The sequence below is a fragment of the Lampris incognitus genome, chromosome 18, assembly GCF_029633865.1.
Source record: "Lampris incognitus isolate fLamInc1 chromosome 18, fLamInc1.hap2, whole genome shotgun sequence".
Lineage (NCBI taxonomy): Eukaryota > Metazoa > Chordata > Actinopteri > Lampriformes > Lampridae > Lampris > Lampris incognitus.
This window is the reverse complement of record NC_079228.1, coordinates 39,125,467-39,139,415: the sequence shown is the minus strand read 5'-3', so window position 1 is coordinate 39,139,415 and position 13,949 is coordinate 39,125,467. Positions and strand designations below refer to the sequence as shown.

At 39.7% G+C, this 13,949-nt stretch overlaps 1 protein-coding gene across 1 annotated transcript in view; it reads right to left on the bottom strand.

Annotated features, from left to right (window-relative positions):
- Positions 1-12,966, bottom strand: part of styk1a (serine/threonine/tyrosine kinase 1a) — a 31,387-nt gene extending 18,421 nt beyond the window's left edge. The window contains exons 1-4 of the mRNA XM_056298869.1: positions 12,912-12,966; positions 5,696-5,926; positions 3,370-3,597; positions 1,615-1,796 (exon numbers count right to left, since the gene is read on the bottom strand). Of these exons, the coding sequence (XP_056154844.1) occupies positions 1,615-1,796; positions 3,370-3,597; positions 5,696-5,926; positions 12,912-12,966 (696 nt within the window). The remainder of the gene's footprint in view (positions 1-1,614; positions 1,797-3,369; positions 3,598-5,695; positions 5,927-12,911) is intronic.
- Positions 12,967-13,949: the final 983 nt, after the last annotated feature.

The following is a 13,949-nucleotide window of genomic DNA, read 5'->3' as shown; positions in this document are numbered from 1 at the left end:
GTGTTTCTCAACCGGGGGTCCGCGGACCCCTTGTGGTCCGTGGTGTAATTGCAAGGGGTCCGTGAAAATAAAATGTCTTTAAAAAAAAGATCCTATGACATTTATAGAAATAGGATTATTTTACTCAAATGTGACTGAGACCTTTATCTACCTAAACTATAAAGGGTAACAGGACTTTTTTCTCTAATTACATCTGTTTCACAAGCGTAATTTATTGTATTTTAATAAGAGATCTCGCTCCCGTTTGCATTGTTAAAAGTTACTCCATAAAAATTCTGTTGTTACATACATCTGAAAGTTACTGAATACCTATTCTGTTTTGTTACATATATCTGAAAGTTACTGAATACATATTCTGTTTTGTTACATATATCTGAAAGTTACTGAATACATATTCTGTTTTGTTACATATATCTGAAAGTTACTGAATACATATTCTGTTTTGTTACATATATCTGAAAGTTACTGCATAAGAATTCTGTTTTGTTAACTATATCTAAGTTACAACTGAAAGCTCTTATTTTTGCCCCAAAGAGTGAATAAATGCTATAATGCAATTTAAAATGCAGTTTCTACTCTTTCTATCAAATTGCAACCCCCCCTCCCCCAAGATCAGGTGGAGGGGTCCTCAGGGTAGATCAAAAATACGCAGGGGGTCCAGGACCCCAAAAAGGTTGAGAACCACTGATCTGGCGTGATTGTGTGTTGCTGTATATGTTGTGGATGAGTTTATTCGATATGCTGTTTGCATAACGTGTATTGCATCACTGGTGTGATCCTGCTATATTGTGCTGGAGTCACTTTGTCAGGTTCATTATATGTTGGTTTTCGCAGTTTTGTGTGAAGTTGCTTATCTCACTTGGTGAACCTTATTTTGAGACCTGCATTCAGCTGTGTTGTGTGATTACTTTAGGATGGCATTGTTTTAAACCTATTCCTTGTCGGTCATATTATTGTGTACCAGTAATAACCGGTGTGCTGTCTGCTTGGGTGGTTTTCCATGAACACAACTATTTTTATAGTGTAGAGTCATACACAGCCTTGGGATGATTAAATCCATTGTTTCCTTGTCTTGTGATTTGTGGGTGAAATGGCAGTACTTGGTCTATTCAACTGTGTAGGCATGCATACCTGTTCAGCTGGACTGGTGATTCAGCCTTTTACGAATAGGTGTGTGATTATGGTGTGGTGGATTTGACATGCCAGCTTGACTGGAAGCTCAAAATAATTAAGGTGGGGTTTAATGGCTGGGGTGTGGGGTGGACGTGGTGTGTGTGTGTTTGTGTGTGTGTGTGGCGGCGGCGGCGGGGAGGGGGGGTATGAGCTTCAGTGCCCAGGGGCCACTAATGCAGCCTTGAGTAACAAAAACACAAGAAATATACAAAATGCATACTTAACACTTTTCAAAACAAAAGTACAAAACAGGTAAAAGAAAAAGAAAACTAATCACGCACCAACTTCGAAATCTAACAGTAATCAGAGTAAAAGAACAGAAATTCAAGATGAACACATTAAAAATATCAATAACAAGATGACTAAAAGCTTCACAACAACATTTTTTAGCAGCTACAGTCCAACCTGTCTGTCTTGATGTCATGGACTAACTAGCTTTACCTGTCTACAGCGCCACAAGAAGCCCAGCAGGTCTCTGTGGTGCAGCTCCTCCATGGCGATGACCAGGGGCAGCTGCTCTGAAACTACGCCCATCAGGGTAGGGAGGAAGGGATGTGGCCCCAGGCCAGACAGGAAGGACGCAAAGCCCAGGAACTGCTGCCTATCACTGCTGTTTGCCGTTTCTGTGAAAAAAGGTAAGATGGGTCAGGTCCTGTTGCACTTTCTCCACAGACCTGTCTGTAGAACAAGTGAGAGGGCAAAATTTCACCCTTTTACCAATAGGCCTCCATAAAATATCCCAAAGATATTCCACATGTAACATGCGACTCAAGTTGGCATCCATGAACAGATTTTGAGATACGTGGCTCTTTAAGAATCATTTTAAAATTACAATCCTTAATTCACATGTAAACCAAAAGGGTCGCCCTGCTACCAAGTTACAAACCACTGGATTGGAAGCTGATTGACAGGTGTGTTAATACAAGGACTAACACCAATCAACAACTAAATCTGAGTTTCTTAATTTTTCTGATGCTGTAAAAGGTTTGTTCACATCACTAATGGTTGTAAAGATAGGAGTAAATCAGATCTATAACTTCAATTGTGACCAGTAGAGAGAGACAAAATGCTCATTTTTAATCTATAATCTAGTCTTTAATTATGTATGTAAATATGTGTCCATTTTATATGGGCAAATAGATCACAGATTGGGCCTTTAACAAACATGATTATAAAACATCCAAGAAGTTATTTTCTTGTTTTATTTCCAAATTATTGATCTGAAATTAAATTAAATTTGGACTAAGGCCCATCCCACATATTAGATTTTGATCTTGCCCCCAGTGTCCTAAAGGTATGAGAATGTATTCCCAAGTTCTGTCACATCACAGCGAAGTCAATATGACCCATAAGGATGAGCCTCACACAAAATTGTGAATGTAATTTGTCTCTGGTGGGGCAAAAAAATAAAAAGATAAAGTTTTGTGTAACAACACAAACTGCTGTTTAAGAAACAGACCTGAATATTCAGCCCTTTATTTTGAACTTGGCTGAAGTTGAACAATTCTGTTGTCATTGTAGCTCTATAATTTAAAAAAAACACACACACACATTTAGGGTATGAATACATACAGTATTACAATACTATGTTTCTTGTGTCTCTATGCTGAATCTACTCACTAGCGTCAACTGTTTTGGATTATGATTTAGGCAGCGTTTTAACAAAGGAACTGTAATATAACCTACACCAGCTTGTATGTGTGTATGAGAGAGAGGAAGACAGACAGACAGAGATACAGAGAGAGAGAGATACAGAGAAAGAGAGAGAGAATGATTGGTTTATTGATTGTGGGTTCCTGATAAGAAATCCTATTAACTCATGTCACATATTATCATAAAATAGAACATGAATAATTTGGGTCTGTTGTGATGCCACACTCAGTATTTTAGTTGTCAGTATTCGTCGACGAGCTGAAAACAAGTACCACACACTTCTTTAGCATAGGAACTCTATTCCATCTTAATATGTTATAACTGTATGAGGAGATGTGGGGATGTAATCAGCTTTTTGAAATTCTGTCCACGTTTTCGAAAAACGAAACTTCCCCCATACAGATGAATGACGGCATGTTTGAAATTTCCTAAAGCGGAGGAGCACTGATGATGTTCAGTTCATAAGTTTAAACCACCCAGCCCATGCTTTAATCCAGAGCACACTGCCCTGTGGTTACATAGCCGGCTACGTCATCATAGTACCTTTCAGCACCCTGAGGACAACGTCCCTGTTGTCCATGCGGGCTCTGTGGAGGCTGACCGTGTCGTCAGGCGAGATGCTGAAGGACAGCGGCAGGGCCGTGACTCTCTGGAAGGCTCCATGTTGCCTGTCTCTGGCTGGCTGTGGTCCTGCGGCCAGCTTGGGCCTGACGTTCTGCTGAACCGTCATCTGCAGCTCTTCATGCTCCAGAATGTTGAGCTCAGGAGGCGCTGGGGAAAAAAACAAAATGGTGGTGATGATAAGGGAAACTTTTACACAAGGAATCAAAACAAAGCCTGGACACTTCGTACATTCTCAACATGTGTTCCACATCTGTTTTCCTTCACCTCTCACTCCTTTTCTAACCTCCTATCCTCTTTCCTGCCTCCTGCTCATTACTGCTGCTCACTCTTGATTAAAGTCGAGGCTACTTCATTATCATAAAAGGTTAGGGACACTATTACCAAAGCAATATGTTAGCATACTCTTGTACGACAGAAACCCTCCACTCCCCCTATCAGTGGATCTGGGTTAGCTTAGATACTCAAGACACACTTTCATAATTGACGTCTGCTGGTCCAGGTGGACAGAAATGACAGACCCTGAGTGGATGTCCGCCAAGGGGAGTTGTAGGTTGTGTCTCTGGGTACTTGTACTCATCATTGGCAGTCACTCAGGGTCGAGTATGACCGTCCTCCCACTGGATCTTCAGATGGGTGTAGAGACTGATCCTGGAGGTGCATAATGGGAGGATGCCTGCGTGTGACAGCTTTTTATGTGGAGTGGCTGATGCCCCTGCAGCCACCATACGGTCCTTGGCAGGGGGTGGCCAGAGTCCAATGGCATGGAGAACCAAGATGATTGGGGACCACCCTCTGTTGCAGCCTTCATCCACCTTCTCTGCCGTTGTGACCTGGAGACATCTTCCACCAGTTCCACTGTTGAGGTCTTTGTTGGATCACGCTTCATCTGGAACCTCCCCCTTGACCTTGACCTTTACCCAGGTTTCCCTCGGGGATGAATAAAGTATTCTGAATCTGAGCTATCCACCTTGGGTGACCCTACCAGTACAGGAGCCAAGCTCCAGACAGCTTAGCTCTTGGGATCATTGGTATAAGCAGGCTTCTCCACCACGGCAAGGTGGCAATCCAGGAGAAGATTCTTGTACTACAGCCATAGTACACACTATATAGTACCCATTTTTTGGAAACAAGAACAAAATGTTGACAGTATGATAAAGTTTGGTATACTAAAAATGCCGGGACGTATACTATTTTTGCCGAAAAATCTAATGTGAATCGACTGGACACTATACTGGAAGAAATTGAGGCTTTGCGTGGTTACCATGGAGATACAGGTTGTTACCATGGAGATATAGGTTGTTACCATGGAGATACAGGTTGGTACCATGGAGATATAGTTTGCATGAGCTGTATCCACTTGTCACTTTCGTTGGTTCCTTGAGGACAGATGATATAGTAGAATCGCACCGCTTGGTTTTGATTGAATAGTACTTACTAAACACTATGTAGTACTGTCAATATGCAGTATCTGCTATTAGTATGTAGTATGTACTAGAGTATTTGGACGCAGCCAATTTTTGTGTCAGCACACCTACAGGAGTACCGTGTCACATAAAATATGATCGGCTATCCAGTTTCATACTTAGCATTATATTACGTTGGACCACAGGAGAAATGGAGACAAAATTTTACTGCAAAAAAGAAAATCTTATCAAAGTATTTCATAGTTAATAGTTTCAAAGTCTTAATGTTAATTTCAAGATATTGATGATACATTTTTTTACCCTACCGGTAGATAATATTGCTTGTTTCAATAAATTGTACTTGTTTCAAGGTAATACATCATTTTCCAAGCATTTATCTCTAAAAATAAAGACCATTTTTAATTAAGTTTCTTGATCTAAAATTTCTTTTCCTGTTTGTTTCTCTTCTGTGCCAGGGATCTACTGGAAAGACTGGTGAGGGTCAAGCGAAGCCTGATATTGGCTGTTTGATTAAAATGGTTCTTCCTTTAAAATCAATGTTCATATTACCTCAGAGTCGTAACATCATCATTACCTAAGGTCATCTAGGTCTAGTTCAAATACTAGACCTAGGTCTAACCCAATCCCCAATTGTAACCCTTGCTATAAATCTAACCTCCAGGCCAGAAATAACCCCTTTCCTTGTGGATACCTAAAGAATGTCTCTGCTAGCTTGGTGGCTTTAATATTTTCATGGGGACACTTGGTCCTTTCTTGTGTTTATGAATGAAAACACACACACACACACACAAACACAAACAGGTGATTTCTTGCTTGCTTACCGTCAATGCCCTGCAGGTCTCTCCTGTGGTCTCGCCTGTGTCTTTGTGTGGTTCTATGGGAAAGCCTGTGGTGCGTCTGATGGTGGTTTTGGGAGCTGCGGGGAACCATGGCCCGGGCTCGCCGGCAGCCGGGGCAGTACCTTAGCAATAAGATGGCTAGCAGGGTGGCCAGGGTGGCCATGAGGAGCAGTGTGGGGACGATTATCACCTCCTGCTCGTACACCCGTATCACTGAGACAGACAGAGAGAGAGGGGTGTCCAACATGGAGCAGGGTTCATACGACCGTGAAAAACTAGAAAAAGCACATTTGAAATTGCAATTTCCAGGTCCTGGAAAAGCTATGGAAATTTATAATTTTGGAAAAGTTTTTGAGAAGTAATGGAAGTCGGACTGACTGACCAATCAAAGATAAAAAGTAACATTGGATTAAACCATTGCAGTAAGGCTTTAAAATTTCTGTTTCTATAGATGTGCATGCAACAGTTTGTCTCAGTATGCTAACATGTACTGCCACTGGCTAGCTTTCATATCAGTTAGCTAACTAAATTGTCGACTGTATACCAGACAAGCACAGCTTCAACAATCAGTGTCTTCAAATGGACAAGTACAAAATATGGTTTGTAAAAGTGTTGAGAGTGGCTCATATACGGTATTTAAAATGTAGACTTACTCTCACGTCATATAACAAATTAAAATCCTTTTTCAGGGGCAATTTCAAAAAAATAGTCTCTCTGGGCATAGAAATAAGTTAAAAGCTGTGAAGAAGTCATGAAAAAGTTCTTGAAAACCACTGCTGAAAAAAGGGCCTGAACTCTGACGGAGCGTGTTACCAGGTTTGTAGTACACAGTAAATATGTAACATGTTGACCATCATGCAAATCCAGGTTAAAAAAAATGGAATCTCCAAGTAGTCTCCAGTCGTGTTCATGTTCACATTTATTTCATTTGTCTCATTTCAGCTGGCACTAAAAAGGTCTTAAATAGACTTGAATTTATATTGACAGTCCCATGGGTTGACTGGGTTAAAAAAATAAAAATTAGTCACGCATCTTAGTGAGAGAGGGATATAACATTAAAACAGGATAACAAAATTATATGGATTTACAAGATATATAAAAAGAAAATGTGATGGGGGGGGGGGGATACTAAGCAGTGTCCAGGTGGTGACCACCATCACCATGGAGACCTGGGAGGACAGATGGTACGTGCAAACCCAATGCAAAAAGATGAGTTTTAAGTTTGGATTTAAAGGACTCAACAGACTCTGATTGTCCGACGGCAGCAGGCAGGTTATTCCACAAGAACAGGGCCCGATAGGAAAAGGCCCTGCCACCAGCTGACTACTTTTCAATTTTGGCTATATACAGGAGCCCTGTATTTTGAGAGCAAAGAGCTTGAGATGGAATGTACGATTTAAGGAGATCAGGCAGGTAAGATGGGGCAAGCCCATTTAGGATTTTATAAGTCAGCAGAAGCACCTTGTATTCTGATCTAACATGGATAGGAAGCAAATGAAGGGAGGCAGGAATTTGTGTAATATGGTAAAATTTTCTAGATTTAGTTAGGATTAACTAGGATTAACTCCAGCTACTCCTGCAGATCCTGTGTTACCAAAAAATAGTACACATATTATAGTATGTCTACTATAATAGAACAGTACATCTACAACAGAACAGTACATCTACTATAATAGAACAGTACTTCTACTACGATAGCACAGTACGTCAACCAGAATAGATAACTATCAACTACAATATAGCAGCATGTCTACTATTATAGGACAGTACATCTACTGTAATAGGTCAGTATGTCTACCATAATAGAACAGTAGGTCTATACAGTAGGTATATTTGCATTTGAAAGTGGTCATTGGTTTCGGTCATTCACCACTGTATTGTGCTGTATTGTTTATAAGGGTGGGGATACCTGCAGTCAGTTTAGACTGAAGATGTCACTTAGTTGAGTGATGAAACCTATCTGTCAATAAACGTATCCAGATGAACTGATTCAGCCTTTTTTGAGTCTCTTATAATGTGTGAAATAAACCACAGCTGGCAGTGCAGCTGTATTTTATACCGCTATCCTCATTTAACTTGTAACATTGTAATGTCAAGTTCCTCATTAGACACTAGCAGCTCTGCTAATCTATGTTTTTCCCCACATTAAAATAACTTCAATAATTGTGAATGCCTCTTGTTGGCAACACCGTTAAATTTACATAATGTTGGACAAAAAGGACCAGATGAATATTATATACACTACCGTTCAAAAGTTTGGGATCACCCAAACAATTTCGTGTTTTCCATGAAAAGTCACACTTATTCACCACCATATGTTGTGAAATGAATAGAAAATAGAGTCAAGACATTGACAAGGTTAGAAATAATGATTTGTATTTGAAATAAGATTTTTTTTACATCAAACTTTGCTTTCGTCAAAGAATCCTCCATTTGCAGCAATTACAGCATTGCAGACCTTTGGCATTCTAGCTGTTAATTTGTTGAGGTTTTCTGGAGAAATTGCACCCCACGCTTCCAGAAGCAGCTCCCACAAGTTGGATTGGTTGGATGGGCACTTCTTTGAGCAGATTGAGTTTCTGGAGCATCACATTTGTGGGGTCAATTAAACGCTCAAAATGGCCAGAAAAAGAGAACTTTCATCTGAAACTCGACAGTCTATTCTTGTTCTTAGAAATGAAGGCTATTCCATGCGAGAAATTGCTAAGAAATTGAAGATTTCCTACACCGGTGTGTACTACTCCCTTCAGAGGACAGCACAAACAGGCTCTAACAGGTACTATTTAATGAAGATGCCAGTTGGGGACCTGTGAGGCGTCTGTTTCTCAAACTAGAGACTCTAATGTACTTATCTTCTTGCTCAGTTGTGCAACGCGGCCTCCCACTTCTTTTTCTACTCTGGTTAGAGCCTGTTTGTGCTGTCCTCTGAAGGGAGTAGTACACACCGGTGTAGGAAATCTTCAATTTCTTAGCAATTTCTCGCATGGAATAGCCTTCATTTCTAAGAACAAGAATAGACTGTCGAGTTTCAGATGAAAGTTCTCTTTTTCTGGCCATTTTGAGCGTTTAATTGACCCCACAAATGTGATGCTCCAGAAACTCAATCTGCTCAAAGAAGTGCCCATCCAACCAATCCAACTTGTGGGAGCTGCTTCTGGAAGCGTGGGGTGCAATTTCTCCAGATTACCTCAACAAATTAACAGCTAGAATGCCAAAGGTCTGCAATGCTGTAATTGCTGCAAATGGAGGATTCTTTGACGAAAGCAAAGTTTGATGTAAAAAAAATCTTATTTCAAATACAAATCATTATTTCTAACCTTGTCAATGTCTTGACTCTATTTTCTATTCATTTCACAACATATGGTGGTGAATAAGTGTGACTTTTCATGGAAAACACAAAATTGTTTGGGTGATCCCAAACTTTTGAACGGTAGTGTGTTACACACAGCTTTTCAACAGCTTCCATCACCATGACAACCACAGACCCACTCAGCTGAAAGTCACCAGTTAACACGGTCACTAATTAAACTGAAACACCTGGAAGAAAGCAGTCGCGTTATGTTGTTACTGCAGTCAACCAGTATCCCCAGCTCAGACAGGGTTGCTGGGGGTTTAATCCAATCAGGTTGTATTTCATTTGTAAACAGCCTCTCAGAGCCAATCGAGGACTCTGCTATTTCATCTACCCCCAGGTTGGTCCCGCCTACGTTAGTTAACACTTTACTGGTTGTATGAGAACTTTTGGAAGAGAATTGATCTTTGTTATTGGGTGATAAAAAAAACCTCTCGCAATTAATTGACTACTCGAATGTCTACTATAATACAGTAGTATGTCTACCATAACAGGACAGTAGTTTGTACACCACACCTATAAGTCAATGGAATGACAAAAATGCAGTGTACAACAAATAAAAATGTAACCGTCTAAACAACACATTCTGGTTGCGGTTCATTCTTTGTGGAGGCGGGGAACGTGCCATTAAATCATTTGCTGTTATTCTCAATTAAAGGCACTCCCTTTGAATGTGAATTTCCATCACCTTTTCTCCATTCAGTAACAATACAAGTCCAACAGCCCAGATAAAAAAATCAAAAAACAAAACAAAACCTACACAAACAGTGGAAACAGACCGTGTTTGGTGAGAGGAGATTTTATACTCCCTGTCTTTCAAACGGAGCATTTGGAATTTCTTCTTGAAAGTAACATAAGTATAGCAACTGGAAATTCCTTAGCCATCATTTCACAAAAACATTTAATGGTTTTATCCTTCAAAAGACAAAGTGAAAATGTTTGGGAATCTGACAAAATACAACTCTGTTAAAGATTGATTGACCAATTAAAAAAATAACATCGGGTTGAATAATTTCAATGGGACTTTAAAATGGCTGGTGTGTGTATGCTAACATGTATCTCCACTGGCTAGATTTCCTTTCAGTTAGTTAGCTAGCTTGTCAATCTTGTCAATAATATATGGGGTAAGTACAGTTTAAAGACTCAGACTTCATAAGGCCAAGTAGCAGGCAACCCAACTTTATTTATATAGCACATTTCATTCCAGGTGGAAGCACAATGTGCTTCACAGAGCATTGGCTAGCACGAAAGTTGCAACCACAAAAATTATGTGGGTAGTGTACCAAATAAAAACATTCGACATAATTAAACGCAATCAAAAACAAACACATAAATAATACTTTTGAGGGTTTTGACTAATAAAATAAAATAATTAAGACCAGCAACCGACCAATAAAAAATAATAAGAACATGTGAATTAAAGCATTAAAAAAGTAGGAACAAAATGAAATAAAATAGAAATAAATAATTAAAATACAGCAATTTACAAAAAAAACAACAAAAAACAAAAACAAAACAAAAAGACATGCTAGTTAAAAACCAAAAGGTAGGCATAAAATAGAAAATTAAGACTAGCAAACCAGACTACTGAAAGGCAACGCTAAAAAGGGATGTTATCCATTTAGTTTTAAAAGATGATAGCATTGGCGCACACGTAACATGATTGGGCAGAATGTTCCAGCGGCTTGGAGCATAAAAGCTAAAAGCAGATTCACCAATTTTCTTGGAGACACGAGGAATAATCAGATGGCCCTTTTATTTATCTAATCATTTTATAGTGTTTACAGTTTATCTAGTCTATTAATATTATTAATTACTTATAGATCTTACAAATGTTATTCCACATTTTGCTCCCTGGAGTGTTATTATTTATTGTTTGTGTTATTTGTTTGTTTGCATGTTACTGTATTTTGTGTACAACAAGCTGCTCCAAACAAATTGCCCCTAGCGGGATTCATAAAGTTGTTTGTATTGTCCCCGCCTGCCGCCCGGTGACTGCTGGAATAGGCTCCAGCATCCTGCGACCCTGATTGGGATAAGCGGCTTGTATAATGGGTGGATGGATGGATGGATATTGTATTACGTGTTCCAGATGACGTGAGGTGTCTAGCTGGATCATAGCTCACAAGCATGTCAGATAGGTATTGGGGTGCCAAACAGTGTAGGGGCTTAAAAACAAGCATTAAAATTTCAAAATCAATTCTAAAATTTACTGGAAGCCACTGTAATGACCTCAGCACAGGTGTTTCATGGTCCTATTTCCTTTTTCTAGTTAAAACACAAGCAGCTGCATTCTGAAGTACCTGCAGTCGATTAAGATGTTTTTTTTTTAGGGGTCCGCTGTGGCGTAGCGGTCTAAGCATCGGCTTGGTGTCGATGCAGTTGCCCACTAGGGACTGGGGTTCGCGCCCCGGTCTCGTCAGATCCGACTATGGCCGGACTCGATGAAGCAGCAATCATTGGCAACGCTGTCTTCGGGAGGGGGGCGGAGTCGGCTTGTGTTCGTCATGTGAATGCGTCTCTGTGTGTGTCAGAAAAACAGTGGTTCGGCTTGGATTCGCCTTGTCACGAAAGTGGGGAGGCGTCTCCTTCGAGACTGCCGACCGGAGAGATGCAGTTGGCGAACGCATGCAATACGAGGGTGGGTGTTTGAATTAAAATAGGGATCAATTGGCCACTAAATTGGGAGAAAAAAGGGAAAAATCAGAAATAAATTTATTAAAAAAAAAAAAGATTTTTTTTAGGTATTCCTTTTAACAGCATGTTACAGTAGTCTAGCCGACTGGAAATAAAAGCATAGACGAGTTTTTCAGCATCTTCCTGGGCTAAAAAGCTTATTACCATCGCAATATTTCTTAAAGGGTAAAATCCAGTTTTGATTGGGCTGCTAATGTGGCTCTGGAAAGTGAGGTCAGTGTCCAGAATAGCGTCAAGATTTCTGACCTGTGGGACACTTTTCAGAGACAGTTGTGACATTTTAAAAGAGATCTCCTGTGTGTTAGCTTTTGTTCCGATAACCAGGATTTCTGTCTTGTTACTGTTTAACTGTAAAAAAATTACTAGTTATCCAGTTATCAATATCATTGATACATTCTGATAGTGTGTCAATAGGGCTCAAGTTATCGGGGGACAGGGAGCTATATAGTTGCATGTCATCAGCATAATTCTGGTAACACACATTATGGGCCCAGCCCACAGGAAACAAGTAGAAATTAAATAATAATGGGCCTAAAATTGACCCCTGGGGAACACCATATAAGGAAACAGTTTATTTATGTATTTATTTATTTATTTATTTATTTATTGGAGCTAAAATTCCCAAGCATACACTAAAATCATGTCATTTCAGGTATGATAACAACCAGTCCAATGCTGGCCAATCCACCTCTCAAGCCTCTCCATTAACATATCATGGTCAATAGTGTCAAATTCCCCACTTAGATCCAATAATACTAAAATAGAAACTCTACCATTGTCACTATTTATTCCCAAGTCAATAACTTTGAACAAAGCTGATTCTGTACTATGGTTGGGGTGAAAACAGGATTTGTAAAGACAAGTACAAAATATGGCTCGCAAAACTCGAGAGTAGTGTGGTTCACATACAATATTTGAAATATACACTGATTTCACATCATATATAGTGTTGGAACACACCTTTTCAGTGGCAACTCTAAAGAATAGCTTCTTTTGAGCATGGAAATTGAACTAAAAGTCATCGAAAGTCATTGAAAACCATTGATGAAAAGGTTTATGAGCTCAATCAAAGGCTCATACAAGACAGGTGTGTGTTTAAGGGTATAGGAAGAGCTTTCATATGAGAGAGAGAGAGATTCATGTACTTACCACAGATCGTGTCCTTGGGTGCACATGGATTATTGGTCGTGGAGTTGGATGACATGCTGGACAGGAAGACAGATCAACATTACCGAAAGAAAGAGAGAGAGGGAGAGAGATCAACATTACTAGGAGTCAGCAGCTCCCCTAAATCCCCAAAGCTTAGAGTAATTTAACATTGGCCTCAGTAACAACAGCCATACAAATGAAATCTCGTTTCACTTCTAAAACCCCATCAGAGCAAAAGGGCATCAAGAACATTGCCCTCTTCCCTTGCCTTCCTTTAGCACCACGTCACTCTTCTCACTATGAGAGATTCATGGCTGACAGCTTTGTGAGGAACGGTGTGTTTGATTGTACAATATGAACAGGGTTAGACAGAATACTTTGAAAAGGTGTTTAGCGCCTGAACACTGAATACACTGTCCTAAATGTAATCAGTATTGTATTCAATTACAATATTCATAAAGAGTAACTTATTCAGATTACATTTAGAGATCTTCAAAACACGTGTGGAACACTTGTATCATGAATAGTATTCATGTCACATTGTGGTTCATTCCTTGGTGTTTCTGGTTTGTCTGTGTCATTATCTCAATATGTGTCAACAATCTGACAATTGCTGCTGCGCTCTACCACAGGCATGCAGCAGGAAATGTCTTTTTAAAGATTGTCTTACTACTTTTAATTAGGCGCAGGGTCGGGTGCTAGGACTCATGGATGGATGGGCATTTAAGTCTCACAGGAGGACCTTTTCAGTTCACCTCACCTCGATCTTAATATTGCTACTACTATTGATATAATTAATAATAATAATATAATATAGGCTCCAGCATCCCTGTGACCCTGAGAGCAGGATAAGCGGTTTGGATAATGGATGGATCGATGATAATAATAATAATAATAACACTAAATTTGTTCATTCTTTATTTTTGTGAATGAGAAATAGGCTGACAGAGAATTGCAAATTTACACACTGGTACTGTGTGCAAACACCACATGAACTATGATGCATGGAGTAAATCTGTTGTGGCCAATAAGATGTTT